This window comes from Leptonychotes weddellii, chromosome 7, assembly GCF_054177405.1.
Source record: "Leptonychotes weddellii isolate Sample4059 chromosome 7, ASM5417740v2, whole genome shotgun sequence".
NCBI lineage: Eukaryota > Metazoa > Chordata > Mammalia > Carnivora > Phocidae > Leptonychotes > Leptonychotes weddellii.
The window spans coordinates 46,368,510-46,396,336 of NC_138375.1; the positions used below are offsets into that span (position 1 = coordinate 46,368,510).

The 27,827-nt window shown below is 50.9% G+C and overlaps 1 protein-coding gene across 2 annotated transcripts in view; it reads right to left on the reverse strand.

Annotated features, from left to right (window-relative positions):
• Window positions 1-3,335: 3,335 nt before the first annotated feature.
• CCNJL (cyclin J like) overlaps window positions 3,336-27,827 on the reverse strand; it is a 53,601-nt gene continuing 29,109 nt past the window's right edge. For both annotated transcript variants that reach the window (XM_081826273.1, XM_081826272.1), the window contains exons 4-6: window positions 8,664-8,966; window positions 6,958-7,117; window positions 3,336-5,461 (exon numbers count right to left, since the gene is read on the reverse strand). In XM_081826273.1, the coding sequence (XP_081682399.1) occupies window positions 5,038-5,461; window positions 6,958-7,117; window positions 8,664-8,966 (887 nt within the window). In that variant the 3' untranslated portion in view covers window positions 3,336-5,037. The remainder of the gene's footprint in view (window positions 5,462-6,957; window positions 7,118-8,663; window positions 8,967-27,827) is intronic.

The window sequence follows — 27,827 nt, forward strand, 5'->3', positions numbered from 1 at the left end:
GCTGAAATTCAAGTCACAAAGGTCTTCCCTGAGGAACAGAGAATGAGGTGAATGAGGGCTGGTAAGATTCTTTCCGAGGCTCGTGGGGCCAGGGACCGCCAGAGCCAGCCCAGAGGCAGGGTCCCTCCCAGGGGATGCCTTGGGGAAACTCCAAGCCTGGTCCCAGATCTCCACCTTCAGATGGGGTTCAGGGAACCCCTCCCACATCCGAGCCTGCTGGGGGCAGAGAGATGCAGCCGTAAATCACGTTAGCCTGGGGCAGATGTGCAAGAAGCCGTTTCTGTATTTCTGTCTGTTGGCGAGTGCGCTCTGAGAGCCCGCCTGCCACGCCGTAAATCAGGAGTATGAATGCCTGGTAACCCTTTTCTTTTATGAACCCGTATCCATTATGCTGTCATGTCTTCCCCACCAGGTGAGCGAGGTGGCCAGCTGGGACCATCACAGAGCCTTTTACTCATTCAAAGCCCTTGACTGAGGTACTACAAAGTGGCAGGGCAGATTAAGACTGCCGGAGTTTGAGTTGTGGCTCCTGAGGTCCCCACTGCAAATAACCTCTCCATGCCCCCCGTTCTCTGATCTGTACAAGCTAATAATAGTTCCTACATTATAGGGTTACTAGGATGATTATCAACAATAGGAGCAAATTCCCCGGCGCCTGGGTGGCTCAGTTGGTTAGGCGGCTGCCTTCGGCTCGGGTCATGATCCTGGAGTCCCTGGATCGAGTCCCGCATCGGGCTCCCTGCTCAGCGGGGGGTCTGCTTCTCCCTCTGGCCCTCCCCCCTCTCATGTGCTCTCTCTCATTCTCTCTCTCTCAAATAAATAAATAAAATCTTTAAAAAAAAAAAAACAATAGGAGCAAATTCCTTAGCATAGCACTTTGTACACAGTAAATGCTCAATAAACGCCAACAGCTATGATTCATGCCACCCTCACCAAGTGGTAATATTCTTCATGTTCTACTGGGGGAAAGTAGCTGAGGGCACAAACATCAAAGCAAGTAAGCAAACTAACAAGATCATTTCAGATGGCTTTAACAGCTATGAAGAAAATAAAAAGAGTAATGAGTGACTAGGGTTCTTACAGAGACCTCTTTGGGAGGTAACACATGTTGAGGCTTCTTAATCTTGCTATTTCAGTTATTTGGGGCTCGACAGTTCTTTTCTGGGGGGGCGTCCTGGGCTGTAGGATGTTCAGCAGCGTCCCCAGCCTCTTCCCGCTATATGCCTGCCATCCCCCCACCCCAGTGGTGACAGACAAAAATGTCTCCAGACATTACCAAATGTCCTCTAAGGGGCAAGAATGAGCCCGGTTGAGAAACGAAGATAGAAAGGCGGAAGGGAGAGGAGCATGCAGGTGACAGAACGGGTGGCTCTGGAGGGGTGGACTTTGAACCCCAAGGGCATGAGGAAGTGGAACCTTGACCCCAACCCTAATCCAGGCACTTATGATGTTAAACCTGAGGAAGCAGGCTGTCCTTGGAAAATGGATCTGCACGTCCCAAGCCTTCACATGGCTTGGCTGAAGAAATACTGCATAGAATAAAAAACAGCTAAGTACGGAACAAGGTCTACGTCTAGAACTCAGGTGGCTCAGAAATTCAGACTGGGATGTGGTTTCCTTACTCTGTCCTTTGGGCCGGAAACCAGGTCCTGCATGAAGTCCTCTGCTGGAACGTCAAAGAAAACACACATCTGAGTCACCCGGAAGCCAGCTAAAAATGCAGACTCCCAGGCCCCACTCCTTTTTGGGAAGACTCCAGGTCATTGTGCAGCTTGCTCATGTTTGAAAATCTCTAGACTGAAATAGCTGTCAGCCCCGGAGGGGCCTTTAAAGCCATCTCTGTGCTTTTTCAAGCTTTCTGAACTACTGCCCAGCATGGGCAAGAACAAAATCTAACAAGGAACACCCATGTGTGGGAGAAGTATGAGCAGATCCCTTGGGTTGAAGGAAGGCAGAAGCCCAGGGCCTCTGTGGCTGTTTCCCTCTTGAGCTCAAAACCACACAACTCAACCATCTCTACATTAACAGGTGGAGAAACCGAGGCCTAAAGACAGAGGGATAGTGAAGTGGGTGTTCTTGACAAATCCATGACTTGCCTTATCGTCAAATCCCCCAAATCTAGAGCCTCCCGGCCTACACATAGCGGATGGAGAGTACTGCCCCAGCTCCGGGGGCCGGACCTCAGCTTCATGCCCTGAACGTGTTTCTCCCCACACCTCCCTGTCCTCACTAAAGGCATCCGTTTCGAAAGAACCATTCAGCTCCACGCTACACCGTGTCCCCAGGATGGTTCTCCTGCAGGAACCTGGGAGAGTGGAGGGTGGGGCTCTTTTTCCTTTCAGAAAGAGTCTGACACTTTCCGTAATAGCTGACACCATATTCCATCGATTCTATGGTACAGATATTTTTACTTTTTAACCCTCCTGAAATATTAATCAGCAGTCTCTCAAACCCTGTGCCCTAGTTTAGTTGGCAGGTTTTTCTTTAATTCTTCTTACTGGTACATAAAATAATGGTGCATCCTGAAGGAGAATTTATGTTTGGTTTTGACGTGCATTATGTCGCTTAATCCTCCTGAGAACCCTACGAGGCAAGTGTTATCACCCCCATTTCAACAGGTGAGAAGACTGAGGCCCAGAGCAGTTGAGTCAACTGCCTCCCAACAGCCAGTAAGTGGTTGTGGTGAATCGTATGTGATAGCTTGGCGAGGCTGTGGCACACGGTGGTTTAGTCAAACACCAGTCCAGATGTTGCCATGAAGGCATTTTGTAGATGCGATTAACATTGACGATCAGTAAGCCTTTTAAGTACAGGAGACTACTCTGTGTGTGTGTGTTGGGGGGATGTGGCGGGGGTCCTCATGCAGTCAGGTGTGGGCTCTAAGAGCAAAAACAGGTTCCCTGGAGAAGGAATTCTCCCCAAAGGCTGTCAGAGAAGTCCTGAGTTTCTGGCTTGCCCTACAGATTTTGGACTCCATTGAAACATCAACTCTTACCTGCATTTCCAGCCTGCTGGCCTGCCCTCCAAATTCCTGACCTGTCAGCCCCAACTGTGTGAGCCAATTCCTTACAATCAATCTCTCTGGCTACGTATATAATGAGTGCTGTTTCTGTGGAGAGAGAACCTTGACCAACAGTGGGTACCAAGAGCTGGATGTTGAGCCTTACTCCTGTCATGGGTGTCCCCAGGGAGGCCCAGCGCCAACTTGGGGGGCAGCACCCAGCTCCACGGGGGCCAGTCTTGGGTTGCCCCTCCCCCCAACCGCAACCTCCCGGCAGGAGCGGAGACATCCCCGGGGTGAGAGGACAAGGGCAGGAAGGGAACAGAGACCAAGAGCAGGTGATATGTTATGTTTATTGCAGGATGCCTTCTTCTGGGTGCTGGGCTGGCTGTGAGGTTCTACTGGGGGGCCCCTCACAAGCCCCAGTCCCAGAACAGACACATTAACTTGGAATCCAAACCAGTCTCACATAAATAGAAGGAGGTTGGCAAAGGAAAAACAGAAAAGCAACAAACATGTAGTTTGTCCACACTCGTGGGACAAAGTGGCAGCAGCGCCTTATCCCCGTCACCTCCTCTTCTGCTTCTATGCCGAAGCTTCCATTCACTCTGAAAATCACCTTCGGATCCAACTGAGCAGCACACAGCCACCTCCCTGCCAGTCCCCGAGCCAGTCTCCTGGACTGGCACATAAACCAAGAAAACCAAGATGGGTTCTTTTTAAAACAAACAAACAAAAAATGCTTCTGTGGTTCTTTGCACCTCCCCGTTCTGATGGGTGAACAATGTGTCCCCCTGACCCCGAACCAAAAAAAAAAAAAAAAAAAATACAATGAGCACAAGCCACGAGTCAGAATAAAAACATATTGCACATGGTTACAAGAGTCTTCCTGAGAGCCCATTCGCTGCGGGGACCCAAATACTGGCTTTCGATCTAACCCATCGCTTGCCTGTCAGTGGTTGTGACATATACCCACGTACGTGCCCCGCTCCCCAAATCCAGCTGGCATGAAGCCAATATTCCGCATGTTCAGCCTTCCCTGTGAGCCAAACTCAAAGCCAAGGCTGGGTTTAACCTCGCGCACCCTAAGCCCATGGTGGAGGGAGGTGGGGGTTGTTAGTTGTAAACCTTTGTCTACCCTTCAACCACCTTTTCCTCTGGGTGGCTGCTGAAGTTCTACAGGTGAACACGGCATCGAAGACGCGGAATCTTCTGGAACCGAGAGCCTGGAAAGTGGCTCTCCCCAACCATACGCTTTTGAAAACGGAGCTCTGCTGTTACAAGCTGGGTTAGAACCTACAGCCCTTGCGTGGGATGGCAATCAACCTTTTTTTTCTCCTAAGGAATTTTCAAGTATCACAAAATCCCTGATACAGTATGTAAACAAGATATGTTACTGAACAGAAAGCTAGGTCACTTCGGGAAGCAGCAGCATGTGAAATATCTAAAAGGCCAAATAAGGTTTTAGGCTGGACAACAAAGGCATGACAGCCACCCACCGTGCCTCGGAAGGCGACGCCCAGGCTTAAACACACGCAGGCTCCTCCGTATGGAGCCAGGGAAGGAGCACCCAAGCCGGCCTCTGCTGGGGGTCCTGAGAAGACATCAGGCAGTCCCTTCTTGTTCAGTGTAGCTGCCACTGGCAAAGAATAAAGAAGTCTTGGATGCTAGACGCCAGACGTGCTCGTGGACTGGCGGCCTGCATCCTGTGTCCAGTCTCCTGGCCTCTCACCAGGTCCTTCTCAATCCACCGGGTTCCTCCTCCGGAGGATGGTGGCCGAGCCGTCCCCCTGCACCCCAGCTGCACATGTGGAAGACGTTTTCCAGAGGAATTCTCTCGGGGGAGGGATGTCATTGACCACTTTGCTCTGGGTCGGCTTTGTTTAAAAAGAACATGAACCCTCTGTGTTCAAAGTCAGCGAGGCTCTGTGGGGACGGCCTCCCCACTGCCTCACTCGGCTGAGCTCCCCTCACCTGTGTCCTCTTCCTCTGCCCAGGTGAGTTTCCAAGGCCTCCCTCTGTGGCCCGAAGGTGCCCTATCTGTCGAAACAGCCTGTGGGGAACACGTGGCTTCCGCTGAAGTAGCTGCTTCCGTAGGTGGCGGTGAGGCAGGGTCTGGGCTCAGCTGTGATGGCCATCTGCATGCTGAGGGGCGCGGGGAGGGACACGGGGCACACATCCAGGGGCTGGAGGGTGGGGTACAGGGTGTGGAGGGATGAGCCAGAGCCCGCTGAGAGCAGGCTCCCAGAGCGGTGGGCCTGCAGCGAGTCTCGATAGGCCAAGCAGAGGTCCTGCACGGGGGTCTGGAACTGGGCCAGGCCCGGCGTCGCTGGCTGGCTGAGGGTGGGGTAGGCGGGCGGCTGGAACAGCACTTGGGTGGGGGCAGGGGTTGTGCTGGGCACCATTGCCAAGGCCTGGCTCTTGACCGCGACAGCGTCCTTGAAGACGTTGTCATAAGCTCTGAAAGGAAATGACCTGGGTGAGACTTGAGGTCAAAGTCCACAGCAGCAGACCCCTGAGCGTGCCCCTGAGTGGGATTCGAGATCTGTGTGCTGTGACCCCAGGGCCGCGCCCAGCCCATGCTCACTGTCTGTAGTGCTGCTCCCCGCCCCCCGACCCCGCCGGCTCTCTTCTGACTAAACTCAGCCCGCAGACCTTAGCCTGGATCTGCTTCCTACGGAAATCCCTTCTGGACCCTCGAGACTAGCCTCGCTGTCCCCCAGGCTGCTACACTGCCCATCTCAGCAGTCAACCCCTAGCTGGTAATTTCTGGGTTACCACCTGCCTCCTGGTGCCGAGTGCAAGCTCCAGGAGGGAGGGGCCAGCACTTGATGAGTACAACCTCTGCTTTCGAGGCACCCCCAAACAGATCCCAAGCAAGCCGCCCCTGGGGCCTAAGTTTCACCTTCTGAAAAGGGAATCAACACGTTTATTTCCATCTAAAAAAAAAAAAAGAAAGCTTCCCATAAAGCTTTTTGAAATAACAAATCCATTAATCCGGTAGAGACTTAGGTTAAGACAGGAAGGTTAAGACAGGAGCACAGGGAGGCTGTGGATCTGAGAAGGTGGCCATCCCAGAGCCACCACCCTGGTGAAGAGGCAGGGCTGGTGGCTAAGCATCTGGGGTCACCTATCTGCATTCACACCAGACCATATGATCTGGCTTTGGGCACCTTCAACAAACACAGATTTTAAAACAAGGTCCAGGGAGCAGGGTGGACAGTTCAGAGCAACGAGACAGAGGCAGCTAGCTACCAGCAAAGCTTCCCGCATCAGGAGGCTGAGAGGCCGCTTTCCAGGGTCCGGCCCCGTGGTGAGTAGGGCCAGCATCTAGCAGGTGCTGCCACCTGTTGGGTGGAAGAGGGAAGGGGTGCAGCCAGCCTGGGGTTCTCTGTCCTCTCTGTCTCCTCCCTGCCGTCACCAGTGAACACTTCCTCCTTCAATATCAGTTTCATGGTGTTGGGTCTATGTTGCCCTTATGCATCTTCTCTGATACACTCAACATGTCCTCCCCAGTGTTCCCAGGGACCCATGCAAGGAGGCTGTGGCCTCTAATGTTAAGCCACTCTGGGCTTGGCTGGCTAAGAGGTCAACTTTGTGGCCATGTCTGAGAAAAGCAGCTTATCATGAATGTAATCACTCAGTGTAATCATCCGTAAGACTGACTGATACACCGGGCTCAGAGCAAACAGCCCAGACACTCAGAAGGGTGTGCACATAGCCTCTCTTTTCCCCGACCCCTTGACCTTAAAATTGCAAACCCAACGCTACCCAAAATAGGAAGGACCACCTCTGCAAACCTCAATTCTATCAGGATTCACCATGGCCCACTTTATGGGAGACACTACCTGGGGGAACCACCACAACCCTCTGACTTTGAGAAACTGCCTGGGTGGGTCTCAAGAGCAAGTGCCTCGATATTCTGGAAACACGGAAAGATCAGGGGTGGAACTTACACCAGCAGGATTTCGATGCATGTGCTGAGATGTTCCAGGGTGTAATTTGAGATCCTCTGTAGGTCTCTGGTCCAGTAGGGAGAAAGCTGAAGGCAAATCCTGGAGGCCCCAACGCAGGCTGCAGCAACCACAGAAGGCTGGAATTTGTAGAAAATATGATCTGAAAGAGAATCACAGAAGTCAGCATCATAGAGCCTCACTCTGGGGTCCCAGTGCCCCTCCTACCTTGTGCCTCCTGAGCAATGGCAGACAAATGATTTGGTTCAAGCCTGTTCATGGCTGCCATAAACACACAGGATGAAAAATTAGAAACAGTGTGAAGTTCCACTCCTGAATCTTAAACACCTTGGCTCTCAGTCTGGGATTTCTGGTGTCAGCCTAGAGTAACGATTTTCAAAATTTCACCCAGAGCTTCCAGGGGGCTGCCAGGGGCTCACTGAATGGCTACAAAGAGCATCACAAAACACGTGTCCTTTCTTTGGCTGTGAGGGGTGAACGACACACCATTGCAAAAGCTCCTGTTTCGGGTGGGACTACAGGCTACTTGCTAATAGTAACAAAGCCTGGCCTACAGTAGGCACTCAATAAAAATCCGCTGAATGAGTGAGTGGTCATAAGCATTTGATGCTCATAACTAAAACTAGCACTTGACTTAGGTTTACTGAAGAACCTTCCCCTCCCCCCCACTCAGCTTTACTGACATACGACTGGCAAATAAAAACTACACGTATTTGAGGTGTACATGTGATGTTTTGGTACATGTATACGGTGCGAAATGAATCTTAATGTCCTACTAAGATGTCTGGCACTGTGGGGAAACCAGCACTACTTATGTGCAAAGGCAAACTTCAGATGCCCAGGATTTTCACGAATGACACTGGTGATCAGTGCATCATTGTTCTGTCTTACATTGCTTATCATTCCTGATGACTTCAACGTTTGCCAGTTAAAGTAGGGGTCAAGCAGAGTGGCATTATGGTTATGAGCGCGGGCACAGAACCATGCTCCTCAGATTCAAATCTTAGCAATGACCTTGGGTAAGTTACCTCACCTCTTGAGCATCCGTTGAGGAAACAGATTTGTAAAACAAGAGTAACAGAAGTGATTTTCACGTGGAGTCATTGTGAAATTCCAATGACATCTTATAACTCAAAGCACTAAGATAAGGTGCCTGGTACACGGTAAATGCTCAATTAATGCTCGATATAACTGTTGATCTTGTTACTCAGGACCATTTTGGTTTGTGGTGGGTTATCGGGTGGTTGTATCAACAGTATTTCTGACCTGGTAGTCTACCTAATACCTGGATTTTAAGACAATGGGAAGAGTGGGATTCAAACAAAGTCCCCAAAGAGGGTAACTTTATTGCTAAACGTCATTACTGAAACATAACATGAGGACAGCTCTTCCGGATGACCTACTTGCAAATCTATCCTATTAGATCATTTGCAACCTTCCAGGTTACCATAAGAAAAATTAGCAGGTGATCAGTACGTTTGTAGGGGGCCAGCTGCCAGGATCTGAGCAGCTATTTGTCATTACATAGTATTGGTAACACGCTGGGAGAATCGCTGCCCCTTCCTTGTGTATCCCCTCGGAAGTGGGGGTGCTCTGGGTGGACAGGCCCCGGTCAGGAAGGGCTCCGTGGGCGGACATGCATCTGTGTGGGTGGGGAAGGGGTAAGAGGTCCCACCGTCGGGCCCTACCTTGCAGGGTGACCTCTAGGAAGTAGTGGGCGTACTCCTTGAGGCACTCTTTGGTCTTGCGGGGGCAGGCGGGGGGCCAGCTGTGGCAGTGGTGGTCCTTCTGGCTGACGGAGGCCAAGAGGTAGTAGTCCAGAAAATGGGCGGGCGTGGGCAGGCAGAGGTTCCAGCTGAAGGCCTCCAGGAGCAGCAGTTCTGTGTTGAGCAGCTCCTTCTTGGTGAGGGTGAAGTTCTGGCCGCTCAGGATCCTCGTACTGTTTATCTGCTCCAGCTTGGGGACGTGGTCTTCCCTGTCCTCGAACTTACCTGCAGGAGAAGCAGAGGTTATTGGACGATGGCCCTTGCCTGCACCCAGGAGGTAAAGGCCCACCTTAAAGTGCCTGGACAGTGCGGGCAGGGAGGAAAGCCAAAACGGCCCCACTGCCAAGGGACTAACAGCACACACTCTGAGTCTGACACACCAGAGCTTGGGTCCCCCGAGCCACCGCTTCCAGCTGTGTGATCGTGTACACGTGTCCCACCCTTCCTGTGCCTCAGTTCCCTCCTCTGTAAAATGGAACCTAAACCTCATCAAGTTTGTCAGAGACAATGAGAACATGCACACCAAATGTTCAGGCCAGCACATGGAACACGGGAGGCGCTCAATGGCACTTAGGCACAGCAGTGAGGGCCTGTGGAATAAGGGAGCCCTCTCTCCACCGTCTGGCCCTCACTAGCTCAATCTCAGGACTGGTCAGGGGTCAGACAGCCAGAGTCAGAATGACCTTGCAAATTTGATCCTGTCCCCCCCTGCAATGGCACCCCACTGCCCTGAGCATTGGGTTTAAACCCCGGCAATAGGTTTTTAGCTTGGATTCCCTCAGAAACGGTCTGCTTGGGAGGTGAGCCTAGGAGAGACCCGTAAGTGCGAGACGTGGGAGAAGACAGGAAAGGGAGGAAAGGCAAAAAGAGAACATTATCTTGAAGTTATCCGTACCCCTATGTTCACTGCAGTATTAATTACAATAGCCACAACAGGGAAATAACCCAAGTGTCCACTGGGGTATGAATGGATAAAGAAAATGTGGTTATTTATATACAATAGAATAATATTCAGCTGTACGAAGAAGGAAATCCTGCCATTTGCGACAACATGGATAAATCTTGAGGGTATTATGCTAAGTGAAATAAACCAGGAAGAGAAAGACAAATACTGTATGATCTCACTTATATGTGGAATCTAAAAAAGCCAAACACACAGACACAAAGAACAGACCGGTGGTTACCAGAGGCAGGGGTGGGGGAAACTTGTGAAGGTGGTCAAAAAGTAAAAACTTCCAGGCGTGCATTGGTGGCTCAGTCAGCTAAGCGTCTGACTTCAGCTCAGGTCATTATCTCAGGGTCCTGGGATCGAGCCCCGCATCGGGCTCCCTGCTCAGCGGGGAGTCTGCTTCTCCCTCTCCTTCTGCCTCTCCCCCAGCCTGCGCTCTCATGCACACGTTCTCTCAAATAAATAATAAAATCTTTTTTAAAAAAAATTCTCATCACCAGAAAAAAAACTGTAACTATGTGAGGTGATGGATGTTAACTAAACTTACTGTGGTGATCATTTCACAATATGTACATATATCAAATGATTTTTATATACTTGAAACTAATACAATGATGTGCTCGCTTCGGAGGCACATATACTAAACTAATAAAACGTTGCATGTCAATTACATGTCAACGAAACTGGGTGTGTGTGTGGGTGACATTATGGACTTCCATCTTCCTCCCTTGGAGTGCCATGCTGGGACCGCCATGTAAGGAAGCAGGTCTAGCCTGTTGGTGGTGGAGAGGCCACAAGGAGGACAGAGGTACCCAGGTGACAGCCAGCACCAACTCTCAGACATGCGAATGAGACCATCCCGGACCTTCCAGCCCCGTCCCTCCAGCAGCTGGATGAATGAGCGCAGGTGAAACCAGCAGAGGAAACGCCATGCGACCCACATCACTGTTGTTTAGATCACCAAGTGTGGGCATGATTTGTTTGGCAGGAAGAGATAACTGCGATACATTCCTATCAATGGCGGTGGCGAAAAAGATGTGAAACCCCACCAACAGGTAAGTCACACGGCTCAGAAGGTACTGAAGGAACAACGAATAGATACTGGAAGGTCCTGGAAATAAACAGTATGAAATAGAGCCGCACGGAGCTAGATAACAAACACAAACTAAACATGAGCCTCGATTATCCCACTCGAGGGTCAAGGGAACTGACTTACACGGCAATCCCTGGCAGTCAGCAATGGGGGAGAGCTCCAGGAGCAGCCTCCACGGTGGGAGGCTCTGCAGGTGCGGCGGCCACGGGCCTCCCAGCCTTAACCCACCTGGCCCTGTGGAAACCACACACACCTGGCTGTGGCCTCTGTCCCTGCAGTTCTCTGAAGGCCCCGTGCCCCCCTCGCCCACGAGCCTTCATCTACACAGCCCTCTGCCTGGGGCACCCTTCCCCTTCCCCTCTTCACTCCGCCAACCTCTCCCTGTCCTTCACCCTCCAAGTCCCCGCCCCTTGGAAGCCTTCCCCGACCACAGTCCCTGTCCTGCCTGACCTGCACATCACACGGTGAGTCCTGAGGCCTGGCCTTGGCGCCCAAGCTCACTGGGGGCAGAACGCTGCTGAGCGAGTGTCAGAAGAGACAGGGCGGCCAGCCGAGCTCAGAAAGCACGCGTCTGTCTGCGCCGACTGAAAGAACGACGAAGCATCCACACACCTGTGCACAACTGCGAGCTCGTGACCCAGTTCCCATCAGACTTTCACCCTTCTTAGGAAACGGAAGAAGTAACCACTTCAGGCTGCCTTACGGCGGATGAAATGCATTCCCCAGGCAGGCCTCCAAAATTGTCCCTGAGATCTTCTCAGCGAGCCGTAAGGAACCCACTAAGCGGGCAAAGATGGTGTGACACGAAGCTCTGGTCCTTGCCGTGCAGGAGTGAGCAGGTAGAAATGCACAGAAGAGCGAGGAGCGGAGACTGCTGGCCGAGCGGCCCCCACGCAGCTTACAGCAAGCCCAGACAGTCTCCTTCCAGAGCCCTCTCTGTCAGGACCGAAGCCTGGCATGCTGCCGCCTTCAGGGCACACACCTCCCCTTGTCTTGCAAGCAGGGGCAACTCCGGCAGGAACAGTAAGGTCAATGCTGCCCAAGGGGGAAGAGCCTCTTGTATGGCTGGAAATCCTGGGGTGGGGCCTGGCTGACGAGGCCTTGCAGGCCCCCACGCCCTCCCCAAGCAGGGGACCCCTCCTCCAGCTGGGCGTGCTCATCCCTTCACTCACCTTATCACGTGTCCTCTGGCGCTCGGTTCAGAGGCCACTGGATGTCATCAAGGCACTTCTCACGCTCAGATCGCTTAATATCAACTATTAATATTAACGGCTAGCACCTGACCAATAGGTCATTAATAGGTCGAAGCCCGTGAGGACAAGAACCACGTCTGACCCCCCTGCAGCTGGGCCCCCAGCTCCCAGCACCCTGCCTGGTACAGAGTAACTGCCCAGTGAGTATTTGTTGAAAGGATGAATGGTACTCTCTTGATAGCTGAATTTTAGGCCATTTGAATTGTTCTCTGATTATCTCCGATTACCTGCATTCCCTAATTTTTTCTCCAATGATCGTATCTTTGTGCAATTTAAAAAGAAAGATATTTTTGCAAAATTGTGAAGTTTTCCCTGAACCTTGTGCTGAGCGAAGCCAACACTGTTCACAGACACTCAGTGGATACAAGTGCTCTTTTCTTCCCCCAGAGCAGAGGGTGCCATGGCGAAGGTCACACTAAGACCCTAGCACAGCAATCTGTTCTGACCGGCAGATGGGCTCAATGCGATTAGTTTTCTCCCTGCCCTCAGAGCTTTTCAAACCTTTCAGACCTCTGCCTCCTCCCTAGTCACCAGGCCCAAGGGGATTACCCCCCAGTGGAAGGGGTCACGGGTTATTAAGGGATCTGAATTCACCTGCTCCCCAGGCTGGAGAAGCTTCTGTAGGCCAGGGCCAGGTAGGGTGGGGTCTGAATCCTCAAGGACTTTGCTCTGGACCTAACGGCTCTAAACGCCACAGGCCGCTTGTTTCCTATTTAGGAAGTTGCCCCCGTGGAGATGAAAGGGCCACGAAGGATGGAAAATGCTTCTGGAGTGCCCAGTGCACAGAAAGGGACAGAGTCCTCCTGCTGGGCCGGGCACCGGGTCCTCCCAGGCAGTTTCTGTTCAGATCCCCCAAGGCTCGGAGAACCTCGCTCCACATCCAGGAGCGACCTCATAGCCCCAGCTCTTGGTTGCTGGCCGGCAGACCCCAGCTCAGCAACTATTCCCCAGCACAATCCAGTTCGCAGCCAGAAAAGATTTTATGAGTTTCCTGGTGCTGCACGTGCCTGGCAGACACTTCCTCCCCTCCTCCCATGGCTGTGAGCGGCCAGCCCTTTGTCCCCGGTGCCGCCACCACCAAGTGCCGCCACTCAGCTGCTTACTCCTTATCGACAAACTGCATTGCCACCAGATGCCTGGAAGTCTTCAGGCGGGTCCCCCGGGATGTGTGGGGGACGGAAGTCTGAGTCTTTCCAAAGCAGACCAGAGCCACAGACTCACAGACTCTGACTGCTTCAATGTCCATTTTATTTGGAAAACGTTCAAATCCACAGAAAAGATGAAATGATGTAAACAATGAACACAGATGATCCTTCGGCCAGATTCACCAACTGCTGACTTGGAGCCACATTTGTTGCGTGTGTGTGCATGTGTGTGTGTGTACACATACTGGTTTTGCGGGACCATTTCTAATTAAGTTGCAGACGTGACATGCCACCCCTGGACAGCGTCCATCCCTGAAGTCATTTTCCTACATAATCGTAATGCTATTACCAATTCTAAGAACAACAGCATTAATGCAGTAACATTTTCTTTTCTTTCCTTTCCTTTTTTTTTTTGTAAGTAGGCTCCACACCCAACGTGGAACTTAAACACATGACCCTGAGATCAAGAGCCGCTCACTCCACCCACTGAGCCAGCTAGGCGCCCCTGCATTTTCTAATATTCAATCCACATTTGACTTTCCCCCAGGAGTCCCCGAAATGTCTTTTATAACTTTTGTTTTTTTGGATCCAGATTCGACAAGGCTCACACATGGTGTCTGTTATATCTCTCTAGTCCCATTCTTTGTTTTTCAAGACACTGACTCTGGATGAATCCACGCCCGTTTTCTTCTAAAATGTCTGATATTCTGGGGGTGCCTGGCTGGCTCAGTTGGTAAGGCATGCAATTCTTGATCTCAGGGTCATGAGTTCAAGCTCCGCATTGGGCATAGAGCTTACTTAAAAAAAATATATATATATATGTATATATATATATATACATATATATGCCCCATATTCTGGATTGTCTCCTCAGGATCAAACAGTTTGGGTAAGAAAACCACAGAAGCGATGTTTTGTCCTTCTTACCGGATCACATCAGGAGTTATATAACGTCAGTTTGTCCCGGCAAGAGCGATGCTACGTTTGATCGCTTGGTTAAGGTGGTGGTGACACCAGATCTCTCCATTTTAAAGGTACCATTTTCCTGTGAAATTAATAAGTAATCTGTGAGGTGACACCTTCAGACTCTGAATATCCTGTCTCCCAACAACCTTTACCTCAATGCTTTAGCATCCACAAATGAGTCTTTCCTGAATAAATAACTACATTGGGGTTGAAATGAATTTTTAATAATTCTATCATTCTATCTACATTTTTCTTTCTGGATGTTCACATTGTCCCAAATTTGAGCAGGGGGAACCATATGGATCTACTTGTAAGATTTAAGAAAAAAAATCCTAAAATTACTGAAGCACTCACCCCGGGTCTGGAGCTCAGGGAGAGGCGCGTGGGCCCTCAGTGCAGGGGGCAGTGGTGGGACCTCCAAATAATGCCCTTGAGGACCCTCTGCACACCCTCTGCACACTCCTGCTCCTCCCGGGGGCTGGTGCACAGACAACCTGGAGGGCCCCGGCCATTCCCAGCAGGTCACACAGTTACTGGACCGAGGACCATAAGTCCAGCCAAGTGGCCTAACTCAACCACAGAGGCAAGACGCTGTCAATCCAGCAAGCCTCAGGAGGGACTCTCACAGGCCGGCTTTTTTTTTTTTTTTCCCCCGTTTCTTTTTTTAATAGCATTTTTGTTTGTTGTGGTAAAATGCACATGACATAAAATTTAACATTTTAACCGTACAGTTCGGCGGCCTTCAGTACATTCACACGGTTGTGCAACCAATCACCAGAACTCCTTTCATCTTGCAAAACTGAAACTGTATCCCCATGAAACAGTAACTCACTGTCCCTGCTTCCCCCCTCTCCTGGTAACCACCATTCTATTTTCTGTCTCTATGAACTGACTCCTTCTAAAGCCTGGCTTTTCTTCTCCCACCCAAGGTCCTAGCAAACAAGCCTCAAGCAGGCCAAATAGGATTCCTGACTTTTCTGAATGAGGGCCAAGAGAAATAATATTTTTAATTGCTGAAAGAATGTTTTATTTTGGAAAAAGAGAGAAATGTTATAATGAACCCCCAAGAAGACATTACCCATCTCCAACAATCATCAACATTTAGATGGCCTTTAGAAAAATTCCGAAACAAAAAGGTGCATATGCAGAGTAGAATTCTGTAAAAAGTCAGTGCGGCCCCGTCTGTGATGTCCAGGTCCACGGCTGCTCACACGCTACTAAGCAGGCTGCTTTACACCCTGCTCCCCGTGAAAACTCCCCCACCGTCAGTCCTCAGGCCCAGCAAGACGCCTGTCTACGGACTCATTCAGGGTTACCTGCTGCCCATTCAGGAGCTAGACCTAGGCTCCGATCTGAGGCCACAGATTCCTGGCCAAGGAGAACCAGGTTTGTTTGTTTGTTTTTTTAAGATTTTATTTATTTATTTGACAGAGAGAGAGAGCACAAGCAGGGGGAGGGGCAGAGGGAGAAGGAGAAGCAGGCTTCCCGCTGAGCAAGGAGCCCGATGTGGATGTGGGGCTGGATCCCAGGACCCTGGGATCATGACCTGAGTGGAAGGCAGACACTTAACCAACTGAGCTACCCAGGCGCCCCAAGAAATGCAATGCTTTAAAAAAAATTTTAAGTAGGCTCCACACCCAGCATGGAGCCCAAAGCAGGGCTTAAACTCAGGACCCTGAGATCAAGACCTGAGCTGAGATCAAGATTCAGACGCTTAACAGACTAAAGCACCCCGGCGCCCTGAAATGCAATGCTTTTAAAAAAACAGGCAAAGCTACTGTTCCCCAAGAAGGGTCACTCTCCTCTATTTTTGAAGTTTTCCCCACTCTTGTCATCTGAGAACAAGAACAAAATCAGATTAGGAACTGAGACCCCCATGGCTGCCCCACACCCCTCAGAAGCCCCTCTGTCCTGCTCTGTAAGGTGCTGATGTTAAGGGAGAGGGAGGGAAGCAGGTCTGGGGGATAGCTCCAGCGGCTTCACAGTCTTGCCTGGCCCTCTGGGTGGGCCGGACAGCTTCGGAGGTGACTGTGGGAAGGGCTAGGCAGCAGAGGTAGCGAGCGGGAGCCCAAGGGGAATGAGGAAGCTCTGGTGGGGAGCTTTCCCCTGTACCCAGGGGTGGAAGCACGGGCCCATGAGTTCCACACAGGGCCAGGCTGAATGCAGACATTTCCGATGCTAATTCTTTCTTCCACAGATTCTTCCTTCTTCCGAAGGCAGAGAAGTGGCCATCAGGAGGGGCAAATATTTAATGTGAGCTGAGTGTGTCTACTGAGGGCTGAGCATTCTGTGACCTGGGGAGCCCAGATTCTGGGGGAGGTCCTGACTGGAAACAGGTTTGGAATGCCCTTTCCAAAAGCCTCAATCAAGTTCAGGCTCAGGCTCCAGTTTTCCATCCTCGCCCCAGTAATATATATATATAACTTGTGGGATTTCGGGCCATCACCCAGAAACCCAGACCTCCAATGGTGGTAGGGAGGCTCAGGAGACAGCACCGGGCCTCGGGCACAGACAGCACCCCATAAACGGCAGCAGCTGCTGCTCTGTGAGTTACGGAACACGGTATTTATCCTTTGCACCCAAACCTGGGATCTTCTTCTAAAGTCCTGTTAGTTAGGTACAGATGAACCAAAGTTGGTAGCCAGCGCTACCAGACATTTTCTTACAGGCTCTGAAAAAGGGGTAGAAATAAGCTCAATAAAAGGTTCCCCTACCCCCTGCCGGGCTGCGCTGGACGCTAGAGTGGCTGCAGCCTCCTTCCCCTGGACTGTGACCTTGAACACCACGCTGGGGCTGGAGGTCCCAAGGTTCACGTAGAGGGAGGCAAAGGGGAGTCTGGGGTCCACAGCCTTTCCCGGATGGGTCCTCCCCACAGGGGTGGGACTTCCCTGGTCACCGAGCTGGTCAGCAAGAGGCAGAATGTGCGCGCACCAGGATGTGAGCTCCAGGGGCACCGGGACTCCCACGCTCGGGTCTCTGCTGCATGCTAGCTTCCACCACAGCACCACCAGCATCAAGAAACATCAAGGCATCAAGCCCCGGGGGGCGGGGGGGAATCTCCCGGCCACTGCATTCGCAGTGCGTTCTGGTAACAAGCCTGGAGGCTGGGCGTGTCTCCCACTTGGAATCAGAAGCTCAGAAGGACTGAGTGAGTTGCTCCCATCACCCAGCTGGTCAGGGACAAAGGAAAATTGGAAATCTGGTTATCTGCTCCAGGAGGGCAGGGCTCACGTGTGTTTTGAGTCACAGATCCCCTTCACCCAGCACGGCATTTGGCATAAACTTAATACAGATTTATTTGCTAAAATGATGAATAAATGGCTCCAAAGTCCAGAGCCTCTCAGAGTCACCAGGGTCCCTGCAATCCCAGAAAGTCTCCACAGCTGCCTGGGCGCATGGATTCCCACCAATGTGGGTACGAGCCCAGCTATGCCCCCTCCCCACCTAATGGCTCTGTTCTGCACACATACTCTCGTCGTCATCCTCCCCTCTGCTTATACTAGTTAGCACTTTAATCCCAGAGCCTTTCCAACAAAGATCCGTATGACAGCAGGACCTACTTTTTTTCTTCCAATGACAGGACTGAAGTGGAAGAGCGTATCTCTAAGGGGATACTTTCTGTAATAAAGGACCACACCCCCACCCACCCACACCAGCTTTTCCATTAAAAAATTTCTTTGGCTTTTTGTAGTTACTGGAGGCCAGAAGGGGGCTTCCTACTTACCTCCCTAGGGGACACTGTTCGTACGTCCGGCAGGCAGTGTCTTTCTGAGGAGCCATGGGAGACAGATTTTGAGCAACGTGACGGAGAAGCCAGGAAAACTGCTCTGAGGACAACACCCTCTCAAAGGCCGTTTTACTTGGCGATGCAGCACAGAGGGCAGGATGATGACTGATGATGACACCCCCCCAGGGTTCTACAAAGGCCCAGCCACTCGCTGGCTGTGAGGGCGAAGTCTCAACATCTTGGCCCCTGCAACCGGGACAACAGAAGTGGACCTGTGGCAAAGGGGGCACGAGAGCGCAGCGTTCTGGAATGGTGCCCGGCACCCCGCCAACACTGGACCTTGCTCTTGCAGGTGGCACTCCTGTCGATTCAGGGCCAACTGTGCAATTTCTGTCACAAGCTCAATGGCAGCTTAGTTTCTGGACAGGATGTGATACGGGGACGGGTGCGAAGCCCCTCCAGCTAAAGGCAGTGTGCTGGCACTCTTCCAGGAAGGGAGGAAGCTGTGAGGCCCACAGCGCAGGGGGAGGGGGTGCAGCAAGGAGCGCCCCCTCCCTCTCTGCCCTTGACCTGCTGCAGGGGTCTGGAGGTTGGGAAGTGTCCTGGAGAAAAAGCCTCTGATCTCAGGGGCCAGCTGGGGAGACTGGCGTGAAGGGGGACCTGGGACCTTCCCTGGGTGACTTTCATCCTTCCTCAGGACACAAGGAAAGGTCCTTGCAGTGGCTGACAACCCCAGGGTGATGGCAGGAGGGGCAGCAATGTCGACAGTCCCTGTCCCCGAAGAGGACTCATCCCACACAGATATACCCCCTAGGCGCTGGGCCTCCGACACAGTGGAGCACAAAACAGATCAAGTCCCCGTCCACACACTGCCTTACAGTACGTCCCTCCTCCCAGCGCCTGTCCCCTTCCTCCCTTAAAGCGGGCAGCTCCATCCACGGCGGCATCCCCAGTCTGGCCCAGAGCAGGGCTCAACGAATACTGGAAGAATGAAGGAATGAACGAACGAAGGAATGAATGAAAGCACATTTCCGGCCGGCTGAGCCAATTCCTGAGTCCAAGTTTGGAAACAGAGACAAGAGGTGAGGTTTCGGGTGGTTGTTTTCTTCAGGAGGAAATTGTAAAAAGGTCTCCCAGGTCAGAGTTGGCATCTGGCCAGCTGGGTCACACAGCGGCTTCCCCTCTGGCTGCGAGGACTTCCCCGTCTCAGAATGGAGCCGCTGGTGCAAGGACGTCACACGCCGGCCCCGGCAAATCCCGGGCTCCTTTGTGCTCTGCTTTACAAACTATTTCACTGACTACCTAAAAGCAGGGGCGGGGGGGGGGGCGGCGCTTGTCAGGTGCACGGCTGGCATCTGGGGCCAGGGCTGAGCAAGGGCTCCCTGCGGGGGAACAGAGTTCTCTCCGGTAACAGAGGTCACTGCTCTGCAGAATGCTCACTCCCAGCTCGCCAGGGGCTGCTCGGGACCAGGTCTGATGGGGCCTCGGCTGCAGGGAGAGCAGGGAGCCAGTCCTTCTGGACTGCAGGGCTAGAGGTGTGGACATCAGGGGTCCCGGCACCTCCGCTGGAGCAGGGGAAAAGAGGGGGAGAGGCCGCTTTGGCCACTCCTCTCAAGGTTAGAAGGGGAGCGGGGTTCCAGACACGAGACCTGGTCCTGCAGACCTGGTCCTTCCTGGGCCCCATCCACGTACCTTTGGGCAAGTCACCTAACTGAGTGGGCCTCGGCTTCCTCCTCTATCAAGTGGGGAAAATAATACTGCCTATTTTATAGGATTGTTCTGAGGATCAAATGAGTAAATCCATGCAAAGAACTCAAAGAACTGCCTGGCGTGTAAACAACATATTAGCCATCCCCTGATCACTGGGGCCAGGATCTGCCCTCTACCCCCAAATTTTGATTACAGAAAAAAATAATGTAGTGAATTTGTAAGTAATTTTTATTTTATTCTTTATTATTATTATTTTTTAAATTAAGTAGGCGCCACACCCAACGTGGGGCTCAGACTCACGACTCTGAGATCAATAGTTGCGTGCTCTACTGACTTAGCCAGCTAGGTGCCCCTTGTTTTAGTCTTTATAGTTTTCTCTATTTTCTAATTTTCTACAAGGAAGAACTATCACTCTCCCACTGAAGAGAAACAGTTTAAAATTCTCAGAAAATGACACTGATGGGACCCTAGGAGCCAGAACCAGCAGAGTAACTGCCAAAGAAGGTTCCAGAACATGGGTCTGCCTTAGTCCAAGACTACTCAGTGTGAATCTGCTTTACAAATGCCCACAAATCAGACTTTCCTAGAAGAGTTCCAGGAACCCCAACATGTCAGTGACAAAGACGACACTTTTCCTGTCTAGACACTGAAATGCTTATAATTAAAATGAAGACTCAGGAGGCAGGGAGAGGCAACAGATACTCCCTTAAGACAATCTTGAAAATCCAGGCAAACACACCTGACATAAAAATCATCTCTAATCTCCCCACGCAAGGGTGTAACAGGCTGGGTCTGAAAGTCATTTTAAAACCAACCGAAGTTGCCCTGCTGGTAGTATCCTGAGTCGCGCTGATTAGGTGGGGTGTGCCCAACGAAGGGCAGGCCGCTGGGACCAGAGGAGCAAACGTTCTCCACCACTGAGAACCTGAGTCTCTGAGGCAAGACAAGGAAGAGATATAATCTGATAAACTCGGCGGTGGCTCTCCCGGGGGGAAGGGGTCCAATGAATAAGAACTCGCTAGCTCTGCCCTCTTCCCATCAGCATTAACAGGAGAATGTGCATAACGCAATCCTGGATGTAACAGAGGACAGGGTACGGTAAGACACAATTCTTCACTCCAGAGAGGGTTCAAGGTTAAAGTAAATAAAAAGAAAAGAAAGATGAACGCCTAGCTCCCAGCAGCCAAGCTGCAGATAAGTGTGAAGATCAGACAGGGTGCCTGACGTCAATGTCTTGGTCATCCTCCCACTAAGATGTGGGCCAGCCTATTTTCCTGACAGTAAAGACACTTAGATTTTCTTAGAAGGGCCACTAGCTTGCACTGGACAGGTGCCGGGAGCCCTGCTGGTAATCCCTGGCTTGAAGGCTGCTTCTTTGGGAGATGCCTCCAGATCATAAGCAACATGAGGACGGGGACTTGATCTGTTTTGTGCCCCCCCACCCCCATCTCCCAGGCTCAGCGCATGTAGGTACGTGTGTGTGGAATGAATTATCTTCAGTGACAAGGACTGGAGATATTCCTTCTGTTTGCCACCGCCTCCCCAGGTGTACAGTAGAGGTCAAATAAATGTTTTTTTTGAGTGACTCACCCGTGGGGGTCAAGGACTCCTGAACACTGCATCTCCAACTAACCCATGCATCTTAAGATTCCTCCCTTATTCTCCCCAGCCACACACACACACACCCAAAAACCCCACTTGGATCCAAGAACCCCAGGCCCTGGACCAACAGGCTTGAGCACTAGACTTGCTATAAAGCAAACTACACTTCTGAGTTTCCGGCCCAGCCAGCTTCCTGACCGACACGTCACCCAAAATCCTTTCCCTGAAAATAGCTCTAAGCCTGCCAGTCTGCAGAGATGGGAACAGGAAATGGAAAATCACCATGGCCTTGCTCACTGCACTACAACATCAGAGCCCCGAGCCCGGATGTACTTGGTGTGGCCCTCATGAGACAGACCACTTTTTCCAGTCCGCCCCGCGCTGTGTGGCCACCACCAAAATGCCACTGATTAGAAGAGGCACCATTGATGTTGCAGCAGCTTTCTGGAGAAAATAATCAACGACTGTCATGTGAAGTGCGCACATCGAACGGAAGACCCATGTGGTAGTACTCCTCCTAGCCACCTATTTTTAAGTTGTTTTTTTTTTTAATTTTTAAATTTATTTTGTATTTTTTAAAAGATTTTATTTATTTATTTGAGAGAGAAAGCACAAGCAGGGGGAGCGGCAGAGGGAGAGGGAGAAGCAGGCTCTTTGCTGAGCAGGGAGCCCGATGCGGGGCTCGATCCCAGGACCTCGAGATCATGACCTGAGCCGAAGGCAGACGCTTAGCCGACTGAGCCACCCAGGAGCCCCCCTCCTAGCCCCCCTTACACAAATTACCTCCTGCAGGGGGGCAGCCATATTTCTGTCCTTGCAGATCTGGGTTTAATCCTGTAAATAAATCTCATGCTTTGTCCAAAGTACACCCCTAAGAAAAGGCCACCTGGGAAAATGCCCCCTTCGCATCTGCTGGCTAAATTAGTGCCCTAGAGGCATCTCAAGCATTCTCAGTTTGGGGGATAGCTGGTGTGCTTAACTTCCCCAGGCCTTCCTTCACTCCTGTCTACCAGGAGGGATTAAGACTGCTTTCAAGTTTCCAGATCTCCAACAGACAGACCCCATCCTACCCCCTGCCCTGCTGTCAGAGAAGCTGCTTCTCAGAAGCAGCAGTTGCTAAGTAATCAAAGCAGGGGGGTGCGGAAAGGAAGGGATGCAGGGGTGACTGAAGGGGAGTGAAGGTGTTTTACTGGGAAAGAGATGGGCTGGGCCTCTCCTAGAATTTCCTGAGGTCCAGAGCATAAGCCCTAGACAGGCAACGGCTTCTACCTGTACCTTCACTAAGAGATGAAGCTATTGATTTCTGACTTAAAGAGTTTTCAAATCAATTGGGTCTGGGAAACTCACTTCTCATCTGGGCATCCTGGACAGGACAAGTCAGAAAGGTGGGATGCAAATGCACTCCGTGCTGGGAGCACAGAAGAAAAGTCACAAGGAGACACCCATGAGGGGCCGGCATGGGGGAGCGACACTGCTCCTCGTTTATTTAGGTAGAGAAGCGTGGTTCCAAAGGCTCCCACAAATTAAGCTCAATTTAAGAAAAAAAGGGATCTCATCATCTGTTGGTTAAAGCCTCTGCAAAGAAATTTAATGCTATCTATCAAAATCTTAAATGCACACAACGCACACACCTTTGACCAAAGCAATTGCACGGCAGGGCATTTTTCTCACAGACACACATACATGGGCAAAGTTATAGGGAAAATGATAGTTGTTGTCATACTGTTTATTTACAGTAGTGGAAAAAAATGGATGGCAATCTAAATGAGTCATCACAGAGACGGCAGTGTTTATGATACGGAGAACTCTGCAATCGATAAAGCATAAGGCAAATCCTGCAGACTGACAGGAAAGATGTTCCCTGATGCACTACAAAGAAAGCATTTTTGGTATTAACCCACTTGTGTAAACACACAGTTGATTCTGGTTATTCACAGAAGCTGTGTTCGATAAAGTCACTGGGGACACTGCCCTAGTAAACACAGAACCATGCTCCTAGGGGAAGTTCAGGGTTAGGTTCCTGTGAGCCTCTGGTTACGTTTTCATCCATCGATCAATACAGAACCTGTGTATTTCTGGTCAATATACTGTTGGATTCAATATCACCGAACTCAACAGCCAGCACGTTACAACTCACACCTGCACAAACCTTATCTAGCACACAGATTTCCTTTGTTTGGCACGTCACAGCCTTGTGTTCAGGAACGCTAGACAGCATGATGCTTGAGGGCCCTTTTATTTATTTATTTATTTATTTTAAAAAGATCTACTTATTTATTTTAGAGGGCGGCGGGGAGGGGGAGAGAGGGAGAGCACATGAGCACTCGTGCAGGGGGAGGGCAGAGGAAGAAAGAGGAGAGAAGCAGACTCCTTGCTAAGGATGGAGCCAAGGAGGGGCTCGATCCCACAACCCTGAGATCATGACCTGAGCTGAAATCAACAGTCGTACGCTCAACTGACTGAGCCACCCAGGAGGCCCTTGAGGGTTTTATTATTTTTTTATTTTTTAAAGATTTATTTATTTGACAGGGAGCACACAAGTAGGCAAAGCGGCAGGCAGACGGAGAGGGAGAAGCAGGCTCCCCACTGAGCAGGGAGCCCGACGTGGGACTCGATCCCAGGACCGATCATGACCTGAGCCGAAGGCAGATGCTAAACCCACTGAGCCACCCAGGTGCCCCTTGAGGGCGGTTTTAAACAGTAAAACCACCAACAAGCAGAAAAACGAGAAAATGTGGCACTAAACAGACTGAGAAAAAGACCCTTGTTTGTAAGTAGGAGAGCTGAAAACAAGAAGGCAGACCGTTGCCTTGTTTGACCTCAGCTGGGAATGTGCACATGGGGTGACTGCACATGTCCGCGAATGACCGCCAGAGTTCTGTGAATACCGATTTTGAGGTTACAAATAAATTTTAGTGGATAGGAAAATTTGCAAGTACAGCATCTTTTAATCGTGAGGATTAACCCTATGTCTCTATATGCACAGAACATTTCTAGAAAATACACCAGCTCAATTTTGGGAAAAGAAGAAAGTACTGCCAGAAGCTATCTTTGGCGAGTGGGATGGGCAACAGGTTTTTTACTTTATTCTTTGAATCTCACTGTTAAAATATCTGTAGGGGAGGGGCACCTGGGTGGCTCAGAAGGTTAAGCGTCTGACTCTTGGTTTCTGCTCGGGTCATGATCTCAGGGTCGTGGGAATGGAGCCCCATGCTGAGTTTTGCGCTCAGTGTGTGGGGTCTGCTGGAGATTCTGTCTCCCTCTCCCTCTGCTCCTCCCCCTGCTCATGCGCACGCTTTCTCTCTCTCTCAAATAATAAAGTCTTCAAAAAAAAAATAAAATAAAAACGTACAGTAGGAAAAGGAGCCTTTCTCCAGGTACGCGCAGCACTGCATGGCAGATTCAGTCTGGGCTAAAGGATCCGGCCCTGCATGGGGACCAGTGCCTTGCAGAAAGGCCACGTGACCACCCTCCTGCTTGATGCTTCCCTCTCCTGGGGAGGAGGATGAGAGCTGAGATGAAGGGTAGCAGAAGACTTGGCCTCACCTACAAAAACCTGAAAGTCAGAACTCTACCCCAAGAAGCAGACTTGTCATCCTTAGCTTTTCCTGCCTTTCATGTACCAGAAGCAATCAGCTAGGGGCAGGATGGGGCTCACGGTCCAGAAGAGAAAGTATGATGGAATTGGGGTTATATATAGAGAGAGAAAAAAATGAAAAAGGGGGGAAAAGAGGGGAATCCTGCAATTTTGTTTACTGGGCAGTTCATATGGGTGTAATCTAGGATTCATTTTTTTCTCCTTTGTAAATAAAAATAGATTTATTTTCCCAATTATGAAAACACATAAATAAGTCTGGGTCTGGAAGTATACACACCAAACTGTGGCAACGGGATCGGGAAACCAATTTTTTTTTTATACAAAATTTTTTTTAGCAATAAAAATGTATCTCATACTTTTTTTTTTTAATCATCATAGTAATGTCTTACGTTGAAGGCCACGCTGCCCTAGCAAAAAGGCCACCCTGGTCATGCCTCTGGCCTTTCTGGTTTTCTTTCCCACCCTCTCTCCTTTTTAAAATTTTTTAGAGAGAGAGAGCACACATGGGAGGGGGAGGGGAGCAGAGGGAGAGAGAGAATCCTAAGCAGGCTCCACACTCAGCGCGTAGCCCCGGCAGGGCTCCATCCCACGACGCTGGGATCATGACCTGGGCTGAAATCAAGAGTCAGACGCTTAACCAACTTAACCCAGGCGCCCCTCCCTCCCTATCCCCTGCCTCCGGCCGCTCCAGGCCCCAGGGCCAAGGACTCAACACCCGGTCATCTCTGAGCAGCAATAGCTGGGCTAAAGCAAAACTCTAGAGTCTCCTTCAACAGTTCAGCACCGAAGAGCCCATTCCAACCAGCCATTCCACTCTTAGGTTTATACCTAAAAGAACTGAGAGCAGGTGCTCTCACGAAGCCAGCAGTGAATGTTCACAGCAGCACCAATCCTCACGGCCAAAAGGCAGAAACAACCTGAATGTCCAACAACCGATAAAAGGATCAACAACTTGTGGTGGATCCATACAACAGCCACAACAAGGAATGCGGTACTGATGTGTTCATCACCCCGTGGATGAACCTTGAAAACGGTAAGTGAAAGAAACCAGACACAAAAGCTCACATGTTGTGTCTCTTTCATACAAAATATCCGGAATAGGCAAATCCATAGAGACGGGAACGAGTGGTTGCCAGGGGCTGGGAGTGGGAAGGAGCGGGAAGTGGTTGCTTAATGGATACAAGAGTGCCTTTTGGGGTGATGAAAATGTTCTGGAACTAGAGGGAGGGGACGGTTGCACAACAGTGTGAATGTATTAAACACCATGAAGCTGTACGCTGTACATTGGTTAAAGGGGTATATTTCACGTTGTGATATGAATTTTACCGCAAATAAAAATAAACAAAACCGTGAGCTGTGTGACCCTAGGCCAGTTACTCAGCCTCTCTGAGCCTCTGGACTGGGCAGATGACAGCACAACCATGTAAGCTGGTTGGGAGGATTCCACGTGATGTGACTGTTAAGTGCTCGGCGCAGGGCTGGGCGCACAGAGAGGGACCGGTCAGTAGCAAAGCTGCCCCCGCTGGGACGTCAGTAAAGGCATGCTATCAAAGCCAACTCACCTGGAAGGGGTGCGGTCTCCATGCTGTCAAGTTACCCTTTTAATTAAGCACCTACAGCAACAACCACAAAAAGACAGGGGGAGGGAAGCTGTAGAAGATGAAGAAGAGGGGCGCCTGGGTGGCTCAGATGGTTAAGCGTCTGCCTTCGGCTCAGGTCATGATCCCAGGGTCCTGGGATCGAGTCCCGCATCGGGCTCTCTGCTCCTTGGGAGCCTGCTTCTCCCTCTGCCTCTCTCTCTCTCTCTGTCTCTCATGAATAAATAAATAAAATCTTTAAAAAAAAATAAAATAAAATAAATAAATTAAAAAAAAAAAAAAGAAGATGAAGTAGAGAGCGGAGAGCGCGGCCCTACTATATTTCTATCTAGACTATATTTAGATTAGGATGCTCTCCTGTATAGGAAATGCAGGTAACCCCGTCATAGGAAGCCCATGGGGTGGCTTTGCCACACGTCCGCCACGGAACAACCTATAAGCTCTTGCTCTTTCCACCTCCTTCCACTGGCCTGTAGACAAGGACCCCTTGACCGACCCCTGATTTATGCATGGGGGCGTGGTGGCTTACGAAGGTGAGAAGGTTCCATCTGTGCCAAGGCCCTTATCTGGAAGCAGCTCTAAAACCTGAAGAACCGAAAGGAGGGGGCAAGAACTGTCTTATTGAGGAATTATTTGGTACTGAATTAGCAGAACTCAAAGCTTCCTGAGGCAAGGTGCCCCCCCCCTTGTGGCCGACAGTCAGCTGGGGAGAGGGGAAGGAACAATGAATAGGATTTCAGGCTGTCATGGAAACTTTTCTTTCCTGAGGCCTCTGAGCATATGGCAGGTGTCCTGAAAACTCCGTTCCTGCCGCCCCAGGCTGGTTGCTACCCTCAGACTTGTGGGTGGGGGCATCTGCCTCTCCGTCTGAAAGGCCCCCTTCCCTTCCCTCCACCATGGCGGCAGTAGCACAAAGGAGTCTCCAGTGTGCGCCTCACGTCCCAGCTCCCCAGACAGACGCTGGGGGACAGCCTCCATGGCCCCATGGAAATCTAAGTCCCCTGCCCCCATGCGGCCTCAATGCAGCCCACAGATCACAGACAGCTGCGGGCCAAAGGCCACGGTGCAGACTCCTCCTGGGCCGCCTGAAACGCGATGCCCATTCTGCCCTCGGCTGAGGCTGATGGGGATGTCTTGTAAGCCCAAGATGGAAGAGAGTGGCATGTCGCTTTGGGACTTTGAAGTCACAGGCAGGCGGGATTCCCACCCAGCAAGACTGCCTTCTCTGTAGAACACGGCAAATCCAGCTGGCCCAAGGTAGAGCAAATCACAAACTGGGAGGCTGTAAACTCAGAGGGATTACAAATAACAGCAAGTGGATGGTGCCACGGTAGAAAACAATACAGAGTGTTTAAAACTCGAAAGCCATGCTTCTAGAACTGGGTGATCGTTCTAGAAGGGTTCACGGCAGCATGCCAAGAGCAGACAAAGCCACAGGAGAAAAT